The sequence below is a fragment of the Scheffersomyces stipitis genome, chromosome 4 (genome assembly GCF_000209165.1).
Source record: "Scheffersomyces stipitis CBS 6054 chromosome 4, complete sequence".
NCBI lineage: Eukaryota > Fungi > Ascomycota > Pichiomycetes > Serinales > Debaryomycetaceae > Scheffersomyces > Scheffersomyces stipitis.
Genome location: NC_009044.1, coordinates 1,326,171 through 1,338,731, shown reverse-complemented (window position 1 = coordinate 1,338,731; position 12,561 = coordinate 1,326,171). Strand labels below are relative to the sequence as shown.

The following is a 12,561-nucleotide window of genomic DNA, read 5'->3' as shown; positions in this document are numbered from 1 at the left end:
CTCGTTCTGGCCATATTGAGTTGCTGACAGAAGAGTTGTAGCATAGTTGGAAATTGTGGATTACGAACTTTCATAATCTCGAAGAGCCAACCAGGCAATTTCAATTGAAAAGGTCGTCTCGGCCGAGTTACTACAACTGTCGATATCACAGATTTGCCGGTCAGATGGCAATGTTTCGTAAATTTCTACTCCACGGATCCAGCGACTGAAGTCAACTGCAAGCAAAACGGCGCCTCGAAACTGCTACAAATTTGTTTGGATCAAAGACGTTGATCCCATTTGTAGCAACACGATCCCAAATGCTAGCTACAATTTAGTAAGAGAATAATACAGGTGACGTCAGATTCGCCTACGTTGACCACTTTTAGAAACTCAAAAATTCCTAGATAAACTTGAAGACTTTCGCTTTCACATACTGTGAAAAGTACAGAATGTATGCTCACATGGAGAACGCACCAATCAAGTTGCACTTCGATTACGTATTTAAAGACGTCCCCTCAAGCCCCTTCGGCAGACACATGAAACTTGCACATCTGACTAAAAGTAGCCCCACCTTGTGTCTCAAAGAGATGAGAATATTCGTCTCCGCCTTGAGGATCAGAGGATAGAGTTGGCGCTGGCTAGATTCGCTGATCATTGGTGGTTGTGAAAATCTCTGGCGGCTATTTGAGAAATTTTTCAGTCGAACAATACGAGCGGTAAAACAAAAATACATACGGGCACAATACACGGCCCGGTCGAGTCACTTTACGGCTGGTGTTCGTAACACATTCTCATTATTAACTTTTAGCTATTGCCAATTCATATATCCACCGTCAATTTTCCGTATACGCTAAACCAGCATTGTAGTGTGTGGTCCTTGTGCGCCATATGAAGTCTGTATTGTAGTTAGAGAGAAATTCGGAAGAGTTTAGTGAGAAAGTGCTACTGCGTAAACGACTTTCCGCTATATAGCGCTAGAATTTTACTGCTTCTGGTTAATTAAATGCTTATATTACACGCGTCTCGCGTCAAGTGAAAAATTTCCTGATGCCCCAGGATTGTTCTATTTTCGTATCTGGCGACCATTTCATGCTGGATGGGAGCGATAAGGGGCTCCATCGGTCTTAACGAAAACAAGTCTCCGTTGGCTCGGGGGCCGCCTGCTCATGATGTCATTCTTGCCAAATGTGAGCGAGCCGTAGCTCGACTGGTTTGAGAATGTGCATCTACGACAAATTGCGTTTAGTTGCACAATTCGCTGGCACGATTTTACCGACAATTTTTTTACTGGCACAAATTATTACCGAGAACAATAAGCTTCACCGATAGAAGTAGAGAAATAAATTGCACGATGGATAAGTCATCACACATTTACACGATGCCAGTTCTCGGAAGCGCCCGTCGGCACCAGAAGAGCGCCAGCGCTCTGAATTGCAAGGGTTTCGGCTCAAGCGTATTCTTGACCTGAGCCATCTGGCAGGGAGCGCCTCTTGAGCAACTCCTGCCGGCTGTAGAGTGCACTATTGCGAGATTGCAATAGCGAGATCAGAATGGTTTAGTAATATTGTGATGTGATTTAGATGAAATTCCCTGCCTCGTTTAGGACACCCCGCTTGCCGTCCACACAACGAGAGCCAGAGTGCTTCATTTCACTGCTACATATCTACAGAGTGCTAGAAAATATGCTTGAGGCACTCGGTACAAAGTTGTCGCAGAGTGCTACAGGGTTGGTGTCCAAGTGGGACGACACCTCGATCATGTTTAGTTACGTTTGAGGCAAAGAAAATGTGTTGCCGTGCCCCAGATCTTCGGGATCAGAAGCAGTCTAAATCACAAAGTAGAGTAGAGTAGAAAATGTACTTTTACAGTAGATATTAGAACTACAGTAGCAAAAGTGGACGTGAAAAAAAGTGGAAATAGCGATGGTGTCAGGACGGTGTCAGGACGATTCCGCTTTCACAATCCCCCAAGAATCGCGGTAAATAGCTCAGCCAGCCTAGCGACACAACAATGGCCCCCCATCTCTACTACCTCCACCTAATGCCCATCTCGACTCAGACATCCTTCGATATGTAAACGCCTGCACCGACGCACAAAGTGATGGTCTCATCATACAGCAGTTGTTCCGTTCCATTGTTCCTGCGATCACCACCACACTACAACGGCAGACAATTTCACTATGGTTTTGCGACGTTGAAAATAGTCTAGTTTTCTTTGACTGGCTTTGTCTTGGAAGTGCCTCTGACTTTGACTTTTGTACCTCAGTTGGCAATCGCCTTTGTGACTAGATGTAGACTGGTTTGTTTTGTATTTTGTAGTTGTTCTTTTCATTCTGCCATCTTCTTCTTCCTAATCTTGCTAATCTTGTATTTCCCTTTCTTTACGAAGCTACTTCCCATACGCTCGCTGCTGGCTCTCTTTTTTCCACTGCCACCGCACTGCCGCCGTACTGCCGCCGTACTGCCGCCAGCTCTCGCTAGCATCGTTTTCCGCTATCACTCCACACCGCGCCGTGCCACTTCCAGGTTAATTACATACATTATCAGCAAATTAACCACAGAAAAAAAGGAGTTACCGAGACAGAAAATTTTGCCCTTTTTGGAACATCCTTATTTCACCAGAAGCTGCTTGTTCTTTGCCAGCTCTTCTTTTCCTCACCCTCTCTACTTTCTACCTCTGCCGGGTCTCCCACTATCAACAGCTCTACTCTCGATTTGTTGGCTAGTTTGTCTCTCACTTTGATTATTTCACTTCTCACTGCTTAGCAGGCTCTGGAAATTTCAAGGTGTTCCCCGATCTCAATCAGCAACCGGATATCCTCCAACGGTGACGACTATCTGCCACTACACCCCAATACTGCTCTGAGAATTTCGCTCACTACGTCCCATACACCGTCTACAACTACATCATCTACTCCTTATCCGTTGCATTTTGTCTAATTCCAGTTTTCGTTCATTTTTCACAAGTAATCCAGTTTTACAATTTTTTCAGATTCTCGAACTTTTTTTCACTCCCCACCAGACCACTTCTAACCCCATTGCAAAGGGCTCATGATCACAGAGTCCGTTGTGATCTCCACATTTCCCATGTCTAACCAGTATAACATGTTGGCGAACCACCCGTCGCTCCATCAGCCAGATAACCCTGCTCCTATTCACAGTCAGGAGAACCTGGCACCTACAAACTACTCCAACTACAATATGCTCATTAAACCTACAGGTTCACCAAATGGCCCCGCTTCGTCTGGTAGAGGTATTCCGTTGAACTTGAACGTCGCCAATTCGTCGAATTACACGAATTACACAAACTATTCGAATTCTGGAAATTCGGCCAATTCTGAGGATTCAATTAATTCGGCAAGTTCCGTTTCCATCAATTCTATCAATCCGGCTACTTCTCTAAGCTCGAAGTCCATTTCGGCTGGATCGGGTTCCAAGTCGTTCTCAGGTGCTAGTCGATCAGCTTCTGTGTCCAGTGCGGTAGACGGTTCAAACCCCGCGTATGGCTCCAGCTATAAAGCGACGTCGTGGCCAACGATTGAACCTTCGGGTGTGAACTTTCAAGCTTCACCTTCTGTTGAGGCTACTCCACCTATGAAGAAGAAAAGAGGAAGACCGCCCAAGGCAACGTCGCTTTCGACGAAAATCACCACCACCGTCAACATCAACGTCAATACATCGCCGTTGAGAGCTTCCCCAATGGCTGAAACAAGCTCTAACCAGGTAATGATGAGAGGTGCTCCAGATATTTTTACCCCACTTATGCGAGTGTCACCTTCTTCGAGAACTAAGAGAAAGAGGAAAAACTCCACCAGCTCGTCGTTGGGTTCGTCCCCCGTGGTTACTAAGACTCTGAAGCTGTCTGTTTCTCTTAACTCTTTGAAATTGACCAGCAACAACAATAGTAGTATGAATAACAATAATAGTAGTAACAGTAGCAATGTCTTGGTGACTCCGTTGTCTACGGCCATAAACGGTTCGACATTCACCCCTTATCACCAGATCAACTCCAAGACGTTGGACAATATGTCAATGATCACCCAGCTGGACCCCAACACCGGTGCTACTTCTACTGGTAGCTCTGTAGGTTTGATTCTTCAAACTGGATCAGGTGCTGTTCCCTTCTACAACACTCCACCTTCATCCACGGTCAAGAGTCAGTTTCCCAACTACTTGAATACTCCCAACTTTGATCTGCCCAGAACAGGTTACCCTACTCCATCGTCTGAGTTGAAGAATAGTGTGCTCATGCAAAATCCTTATATGGTTTTGCCTGATTCCACTCCGACACCAGGTAGTGACGAACAGCATGTTTCGCCAATCAACAAGAACTTGCTTCCTCCAGTTTCGCTTGTGTCGGCGTCTTCCAATGCTCTTGGTAAGGCTCAAATATCTGGCAACGGTCCTATTTCTACCAACGGTGGAACTTCCCACAAGTCGTCGCTCTCCAAGATCAAAGAGGAAATCAAGGAGCAGGGGCCCGACCAGCAGCAGCTCCATGGCTTCCATCTTGAACAGCAGCAGCAGCATATCTCTAATAGCGATATCAGAAACTCTGTTTCCTCCAGTAACTCTGGTGATTTCCTGCTTAAATTGACCATAGACGATCTGGGCAAGGCTGTCTTGTCATCAGACTTCTTCACGTCATCCTTCGAGCTGAACGCTTTAGAAACAACGGAAGAGTCTTTTAATAAGATAAAGTCTAGCAGAAGAAGAGAGCCCAAGTTGGTCAACCAGCAGAAACACAAAAAGGTAGACAATTCGGAAGACGAAGATTCTAAGCCCAGGTTGACCCATGTCAACTCTGTTATAGGCATAGAGGGCCAGTACTTACCTCAGAACCAAGTGGGCGGATTGACGCCTCCTTTTGGTTTAGATTCAAATGATCTGAACCAGAATCAGAATCAGACACTTATGTCTGGTCGTCCTAACTTGTTGAGAAGACATAACTCTGACTTCACAGGTGTGGCCGCATCCAGCATTCTCGGCACACATCCAGCAGCGACTAATGTGTTATCATCGATTAACGAAAATGGCAACTCTCTCTCAGTGCCTAGTGTCGGTATACAATTGCCGCAGACCCCCAACTACAAGGAAAACTACTTGTATTCATCTACGGGCTTGACGCCTAATAGCAACCTCACATTCAACTTAACTCCTCAGTTCAACTCTATGATGTACTCAATGATGGGTGTCAACTCTCCACAACAGAAGAAGGGGTTGAACAACAGCATCAGCACCAATAACAACCACAGTAACAACCAGTTCTTATTGGCCCAGGAGTTCTTTATGAATGGAAGTCACTCTGAAACCACTCTCATGGACTCCAATAGCCAACAACAGCCCAGCTTTGCACAAGGTCAGTTGCAGCAGCAGCATGAACAGTATGGCATACACCTGCAATCTGACTCTATCAATGTAGGTGACTTGATAGACGTGAGCCGGAGCAACGAACTCAATTCCAAACTTCCTCTTGCCGAGTCAAGATCATCTGGTATGTCTTCTGGCTCGTCATCCAATGCTGAAGACTCAGAAGATGCTAGACTTGCACTCAAGAAGGTTATCCATGTCAAGAGAAGATGAACATTCTACGATATGACTTGGGCTCAACCACTCTATATTTGCACTACGACATGATACTCCGGTTCAATTCTACCGTTTGGCACATTGCATGATCCGCTGAAACTGGGGAAAGTATTCCGGTGCTTTTCTAGCCAATTCGAGCGTTTACTTGTTGTTTCTACATTATATTATTGTTATTCATTTCTTCGACGTTACTGTTCATCTCATTAAATTGCACTTTACCGAGCATCTTCGTCCCTAGGACTTTACTTCTTTTTGTCCGTCTAGACGTGCTATTGCATAGTTTTATTTATATCATAGACACTAGCTTATTGACAGGTTGTAGATAGTAGAGTAGAGCATGTTAGTTCTTGACAGAATAGCAGAACGAAGAGACTTTTTCTTGCTTTTCTGAAATCATCGTTAACTCACGGCAGCTGAAGATCAAGGCTCTAAACAAAATAAATCTACACGCCAAAATTGTAAAAGGGCCAAATTCCGTCAGCTATGTCTGCCAAACTCTCACTGCATCACTTCACCAATATTTGCTTACTCTGACACGTCCCATCTTCCTTTCGGTGTATCCTATATCACCATTAATTACCTGGGATAATGAGCCGCACCGTGGTAGAGCTCTTCCTGCGCATATGAGAGCTACAAAATAGATTCGATCAACACCTGCACATAATATTCGCTTCATCAAGTTTTTTCACTCTGTTCGTCTCGCACACGACTCTGAAAATTTTTCAGTCTCTAAATAACTTTAGAAATTTTTCACTTTTTTCAGAGCATCAGTTTCTTCTTCTTCTTCAGTTGTTAATAACACAGTACCTGTAAAATGTCTCACAGAAAGTACGAAGCCCCTCGTCACGGTTCCCTTGGTTTCCTTCCAAGAAAGAGAGCTGCCAAGCACCAAGGTAGAGTCAAGTCCTTCCCTAAGGATGTCAAGTCTAAGCCAGTTGCTTTGACTGCTTTCCTCGGTTACAAGGCCGGTATGACCACCATTGTCAGAGACTTGGACAGACCAGGTTCCAAGATGCACAAGCGTGAAGTCGTTGAAGCCGCCACTGTTGTTGACACTCCACCAATGGTTGTTGTTGGTGTTGTTGGTTACGTTGAAACCCCAAGAGGTTTGAGATCCTTGACCACTGTCTGGGCCGAACACTTGTCCGAAGACGTCAGAAGAAGATTCTACAAGAACTGGTACAAGTCCAAGAAGAAGGCTTTCACCAAGTACTCTGCCAAGTACGCTCAAGACGGTGCCCAAGTCGAAAGAGAATTGGCCAGAATTAAGAAGTACGCTTCTGTCGTCAGAGTCTTGGTTCACACCCAAATCAAGAAGACCCCTCTTTCCCAAAAGAAGGCTCACTTGGCTGAAATCCAAGTCAACGGTGGTTCTATCGCTGACAAGGTTGACTTCGCTAAGGAACACTTCGAAAAGACCGTCTCTGTCTCTTCCGTTTTCGAACAAAACGAAATGATCGACGTTGTCGCCGTCACCAAGGGTCACGGTTTCGAAGGTGTTACCCACAGATGGGGTACCAAGAAGTTGCCAAGAAAGACCCACAGAGGTTTGAGAAAGGTTGCTTGTATTGGTGCTTGGCATCCAGCTAACGTTAACTGGACTGTTGCTCGTGCTGGTCAAAACGGTTACCACCACAGAACCTCCATTAACCACAAGGTCTACAGAGTCGGTACTGAAGGTGACGAATCTTCTGGTGCTACTGAATTCGACAGAACCAAGAAGACCATCAACCCAATGGGTGGTTTCGTTAGATACGGTAACGTTAACAACGATTTCGTCTTGTTGAAGGGTTCTATCCCAGGTATCAGAAAGAGAGTTGTCACCTTGAGAAAGTCCTTGTACGTCGACACCTCCAGAAGAGCCTTGGAACAAGTTAACTTGAAGTGGATCGACACTGCCTCCAAGTTCGGTAAGGGTAGATTCCAAACCCCAGCTGAAAAGCACGCTTTCTTGGGTACCTTGAAGAAGGACTTGGAAAACTAAATGCGTTGAGCTTTAGATTTTCTTAAGTTTCTCTTTCAGGTAGTCGTTATTGGCGATATATATGTAAGTAATTATCAATAATACGAGTGTCTTAAAGTTTTTGTTGTAGATGATTGTCATCGCTTGTTGCTGTAGTAGCTGTGGAGAATGGCTGCGAAAAGTGAAAAGTTTGAGAGATGAGGTGAGGTGAGGGCTCCAATCACGAAAGCGTTACAAATTTTTGAAGAAGCACAATTCGAAGTTTTCTATTATGGTAACCTAGGGCCTATATCTACGACCTTGTTCAGCACCCATGAGACTCCTTCTTAATGTAGATAAATGAATTTAATGATGTCTTTATTACTATATTTCTGGTCATGTGATCTAGAACGTGATTGAAAAATTTTAGGATCTCATCTTACAATATTCCTACAATTCTGTAGATGTAGATTGCAACCTATTTCTAGAAATACTGTCTCATTTTTGTTGTAAGCAGCTGGAGAATCTGCCTTAGAGATCGCATATTATATATCAGTCATGTCTTCTAGCAGACAGAGAGTTTCTCAAGTGCGAAATCCCACTCTTCCATCGCAGACCACTCCTGAGCAGAGGTACTGGAGAGGATATACCAATCCGCAATTGATCAAAGAAAACCACCCCATTACTCATATCCATTTCAATCCCGTAGCGCCCAACGATTTTGCAGTAACTTCGTCGACGAGAATACAGATCTTCTCATCCAAAACACGTCAGGTAATAAAGACGTTCTCACGTTTCAAGGATATAGTTTATTCTGGCGAATTCAGATATGACGGTAAGTTGCTTGTCGCTGCCGATGCCACCGGTTTAGTTTCCATTTATGATAGCTACCAACCACGTAACTTACTTGTGAGTTTGAATCCGTCCTCGCATCCTACTCATGTTGCCAAGTTCCATCCGACTGTAGGTAATCAATTGATCACTGGCTCGGACGATAGGATAGTACGTTTATACGATATCTCCCAGACTACCAAAGGACCTGTGACACAGTTCAACGACTCGTACCACGGGGACTACATCAGAAGTGCCAGTTTCATACCGGGCAACCCTAACTTGGTGGCTACTGGTTGCTATGATGGCTTCGTCAGATTGTTCGATACCAGAAACAGCTCTTCCCAGCAGCTTGTAGCTCTGTTCAAACAGGATAACCCTGTTGAAGATGTCCTTGCGCTTTCAGCCACGTCGTTGGTCAGTGCGGGAGGTCCCGTAGTGAAAGTCTGGGATCTTTCTCGTGGCTCTCAGATCAAGGAATTGAATAATTTCACCAAAACTGCTACCACTCTTCATGATACAGGAGACAGAGGTTTGCTTGTAGGATCTTTAGATGGCCATGTCAAAATTTTCGACTACACAACTTCCAACTGGGATGTCAAATTCGGGTGGAAATTCGGCAGTGGTGGGGTTCTCAGCTGCGCTGTTTCGCCTGCTTCCAACAACCACAAGCATTTCGTAACCGGTTTGACTTCCGGTTTACTCTCTATTCGTACTAGAAAGACTGAAGCCAAGGTTCAGCAAGGTATTAAGCAGGAAAAGTCAAGTGCCTACAACAGGATGATGAGAGGTAAAGACTACTTGGGAGAAGAAGAGCACCAAGTCATATATTCCAGCACTACCCAGACGAAGAAGTTGAAACAGTTCGAAAAGCACTTGAACGCATTCCGTTGGGCTGAGGCTCTTGACGGTGCCTTTGTGTCAGGATTGCCCAAGGAACACACCATCACTGTGTTGAACGAATTAAAAAAGCGTGGAAAGATCAGAATCTCGTTGTACGGAAGAGACGAAATATCGCTCTTGCCAATCTTACAGTGGTTTATCAAGAACTTAGAGGATGTCAGATCATTCAACTTGATCTGCGACTACGTAGCTGTCATCTTGGAGATGTACGGCTCGTTGATTGACTCCAGCATAGTATTGGAAGAATGTTTCGCAAACTTGTTGAAGAGAATCAACATTGAAATTAAGAAATGCAGAGAAGCCACCGAAATTGGAGGCATGTTGGAACTTCTTACAGTATAGAGTATCATATTATCGTCATCATCAAATTGTATAGTACATAATGCATAGCATCCTAATTAGATTTTTACGTATTGTATCCATGTTTATTTAGAGTTCTCATTTCTGCATTACCATCTTCTCTTCTTCTTCTTTTTCTTCTGAGAATCCTTGGCCGAAACCACTTCTCTGCAGTGATCTGAACAGAACCATTTTTGTTTTCCGGTGGAATATTTCAACGACTCTACCCTGCTAAGCAAGCCAACACACTTGTAGTGGAACCATTCTCCGTTCGGACAGGACTCCTCGTTGTCGCATGCAATCATATCTCCAAAAGAGCCCTGTTTACAGAAACAATATTTGTTTGTATCTTCCTCTTGCTGGGAATCTATTTGTACTTCCGTCTCCACAGTCTGGTTCTTACTTTTCTTCTTATCAGCGAATCTCTCACTTTTCAATGGCTTTTCCACTGGCGCTATGGCTGACTTGGGTGGTCTTCCAACAGGTCTACCACTACCAAGCGGTCTTCCAACAGGTTTTCCAACACTTCCTGTAAATTTAGGAGGTCTACCAACTGGTCTAACTGCTGACTTTCCAATTGGATGTATACGTGGTCTGCCAACTGGATTTATACGTGGCCTACCAACTGGATTTAAACGCGGTCTGCCAACTGGATTTAACCGAGGTCTGCCAACAGGTCTGCTTACTTTCGACAAACGCTTCTCTACTTTACCATTCTTGGAAAGCTTCTTCAAGCTTATTCGATCCTTGTTGTTACTGTGTGGTATTTTGAGTACCAACTTCAAACCAGTTGGACCAGATGTGCTCTTTTGTTTATGTTTAGCTTCATAGGCTCTTAGCTCATCCTGCTCTTTCTGTGCTTCTCGCTGCGAAATCAATGGGTGGCTCTTGTAGTGGTCTTTAAGCTGCTTCCGGAGATCGGGCTTCAGACCCTCATTACCGTTTGCTCGATTCATCCGTGACTCGCTGATCTTCTGAAGCTGCTCTAATTCGTCAACAAGTCCTAGTTTGTGTATCGTAAGTTGATTATTCAAAGCTCTAAGTTCTTGAATGGACTCCAAGTCAAGTCTCGAAATGTTCGCTTTAATCATAGCAATTTGGCCCATAATTTCCCTCTGAAGTGATTCCTCATTTCTGGCATCTATTATCTGATTCAAAAGTGCATCTAACCGAGCTTTCTCTTTGTTTATGGATATATTACAATTTTGTACAAACCACAATGATCTTATCACATCACACGGCAAATGGTCTATGGTGGAAATAAAGGAGTTTCTGATAGACGGCGTCGTTAGCAGAACCATTTCCATGTTTACAGGTCAACAAGTCGTTGTTCATTGGCAATTTAAGAAGAATTCACCTACTACTTTGCTGCACTATTCCTGTAAATATTGTTGATATTTGTTGATCTGATATTGAAATATGGTAGCGCGCCTTTTGTCACGTGAATTCTCTAAAAATCCACTCAAATGCATTGTTGATGAAGTAGATGTTAATAATAGAGTTGAAAGTAGCAGCAAATATACTTCTGCTACTTATTCCTTTTCAATCCACTCTTACAATTATTCTTTATCTGACAATTGCTCTCCGCCTGAATGGCAATTTACTATCTAGATTCCTTTTTCATGTTATCCTGCACCTACTCCCTTGCTGCTACAACCACTTCAACATAACCACTATAATCCTCATTGTAGTAGCCCTATGAAAATTCTGCAAAAAAATTCAAAAAGCACCTTGTTTGTTATAAACAAGTAGTTATTGTCTAATTAAAGAGAATGGGATGTTTTTCAAGGGCTAAAAAAATCCAGTATTTAAGGGAATTGGATTTCTCACTTTTTCACACCATTTTTCCAAATTGAGCCAAATTTCATAGCAATCATTTAAATTTTGCAACTATATTTTTCAAAAGTTTAATATATCAGCTATAAATAAAATGGAAGATACTTGCCCAACAGACAACGAATTCAACGGTCAACACATGAAGGCACGTATTGCTTCTGTATTTGTGATTATGATCGTTTCAGGCATTGGATCCTTTCTTCCTTTAATTTCTTCAAAGTGCCCTTCGCTAAATGTTCCACCAACCGTTTTCTTTATCATTAGATATGTTGGCACAGGTGTCATTTTGGCTACTGCTTTTATTCATTTGCTTGCAGAGGGGATCGAATCTCTTACAAATGAGTGCTTGGGAGGAATTTTTGAAGACTATTCTTGGGGAGCCGGTATTGCTTTGATTGGAGTTTGGGGCATGTTCTTATTCGACCTCGTCGCCAGGAGAATTATTAGAAACAGAAACTCCAATGCAAGCATTGACAGCATTGGATGCTGTACCCACGTTGCACTATGTCCTAATAGTGAAAATGTTGCTAATACGTTAAGTAAGGGCAACAATTCACTTACTCGCGAAATTGAGTGGTCTGAAAGAGAAAGCAATTTAGGATTAACCGAATCAGAGTACAACGGCAAAGGGAATTCAATAATTAGCATTCAGATCTTGAATGTCTTTATATTAGAAATAGGTATTGTTTTCCACTCTGTATTTGTTGGTTTAGCATTGGCTATTGCTGGTGACGACTTTATTGGTCTATTCATTGCTATTTCTTTCCATCAACTTTTGGAAGGCTTGGGTTTGGGAGCTCGTTTTGCTATGGCAAAATGGCCCAAAGGAAAAGAACATTACCCATGGCTATTGTCCACTGCATTCACTTTGGTAACACCCATTTCAATAGCTGTCGGACTCGGAGTTAGAAAGTCTTATCCTCCAGGCTCTAGAATTGCTCTTATTACCAACGGTATTTTCGACTCTCTTTGTTCGGGTGTTTTAATTTACAACAGTTTGGTTGAGCTCATGGCTTACGATTTCATGTATTCCCAGGAGTTTGAAGAAGATGAGTATATTTCCAGGCAACTCTGGGCTTTCCTCTGCCTCTCTATTGGAGCCTTTGCTATGGCATTATTAGGATACTGGGCATAAATGAAGTT

The 12,561-nt window shown here is 43.4% G+C and overlaps 4 protein-coding genes across 4 annotated transcripts; 3 read left to right on the top strand and 1 right to left on the bottom strand. All coding sequences in view use genetic code 12, as the record gives it.

The window, feature by feature from the left end:
• Positions 1 to 6,363: 6,363 nt before the first annotated feature.
• On the top strand, positions 6,364 to 7,644 carry RPL3 (60S ribosomal protein L3). Its single transcript, XM_001384517.1, has one exon. The coding sequence runs from the start codon at positions 6,382 to 6,384 to the stop codon at positions 7,549 to 7,551; it is 1,170 nt and encodes a 389-aa protein (XP_001384554.1). The 5' UTR covers positions 6,364 to 6,381; the 3' UTR covers positions 7,552 to 7,644.
• Positions 7,645 to 8,035: 391 nt separating this feature from the next.
• PICST_89153 (predicted protein) lies at positions 8,036 to 9,639 on the top strand. Its single transcript, XM_001384516.1, has one exon. The coding sequence runs from the start codon at positions 8,068 to 8,070 to the stop codon at positions 9,583 to 9,585; it is 1,518 nt and encodes a 505-aa protein (XP_001384553.2). The 5' UTR covers positions 8,036 to 8,067; the 3' UTR covers positions 9,586 to 9,639.
• Positions 9,640 to 9,692: 53 nt separating this feature from the next.
• PICST_45492 (predicted protein) lies at positions 9,693 to 10,883 on the bottom strand (the record flags this gene model as incomplete). The annotated part of the gene is made up of 2 exons (XM_001384171.1): positions 9,693 to 9,949; positions 10,220 to 10,883. 2 exons carry the CDS (start codon positions 10,881 to 10,883, stop codon positions 9,693 to 9,695), a joined length of 921 nt encoding a protein of 306 aa, XP_001384208.2.
• Positions 10,884 to 11,512: 629 nt separating this feature from the next.
• ZRT2.2 (low affinity zinc transporter) lies at positions 11,513 to 12,553 on the top strand (the record flags this gene model as incomplete). The annotated part of the gene is made up of 2 exons (XM_001384515.1): positions 11,513 to 11,991; positions 12,064 to 12,553. The coding sequence occupies 2 exons, from the start codon at positions 11,513 to 11,515 to the stop codon at positions 12,551 to 12,553; spliced, it is 969 nt and encodes a 322-aa protein (XP_001384552.1).
• Between the last annotated feature and the right edge of the window lie 8 nt (positions 12,554 to 12,561).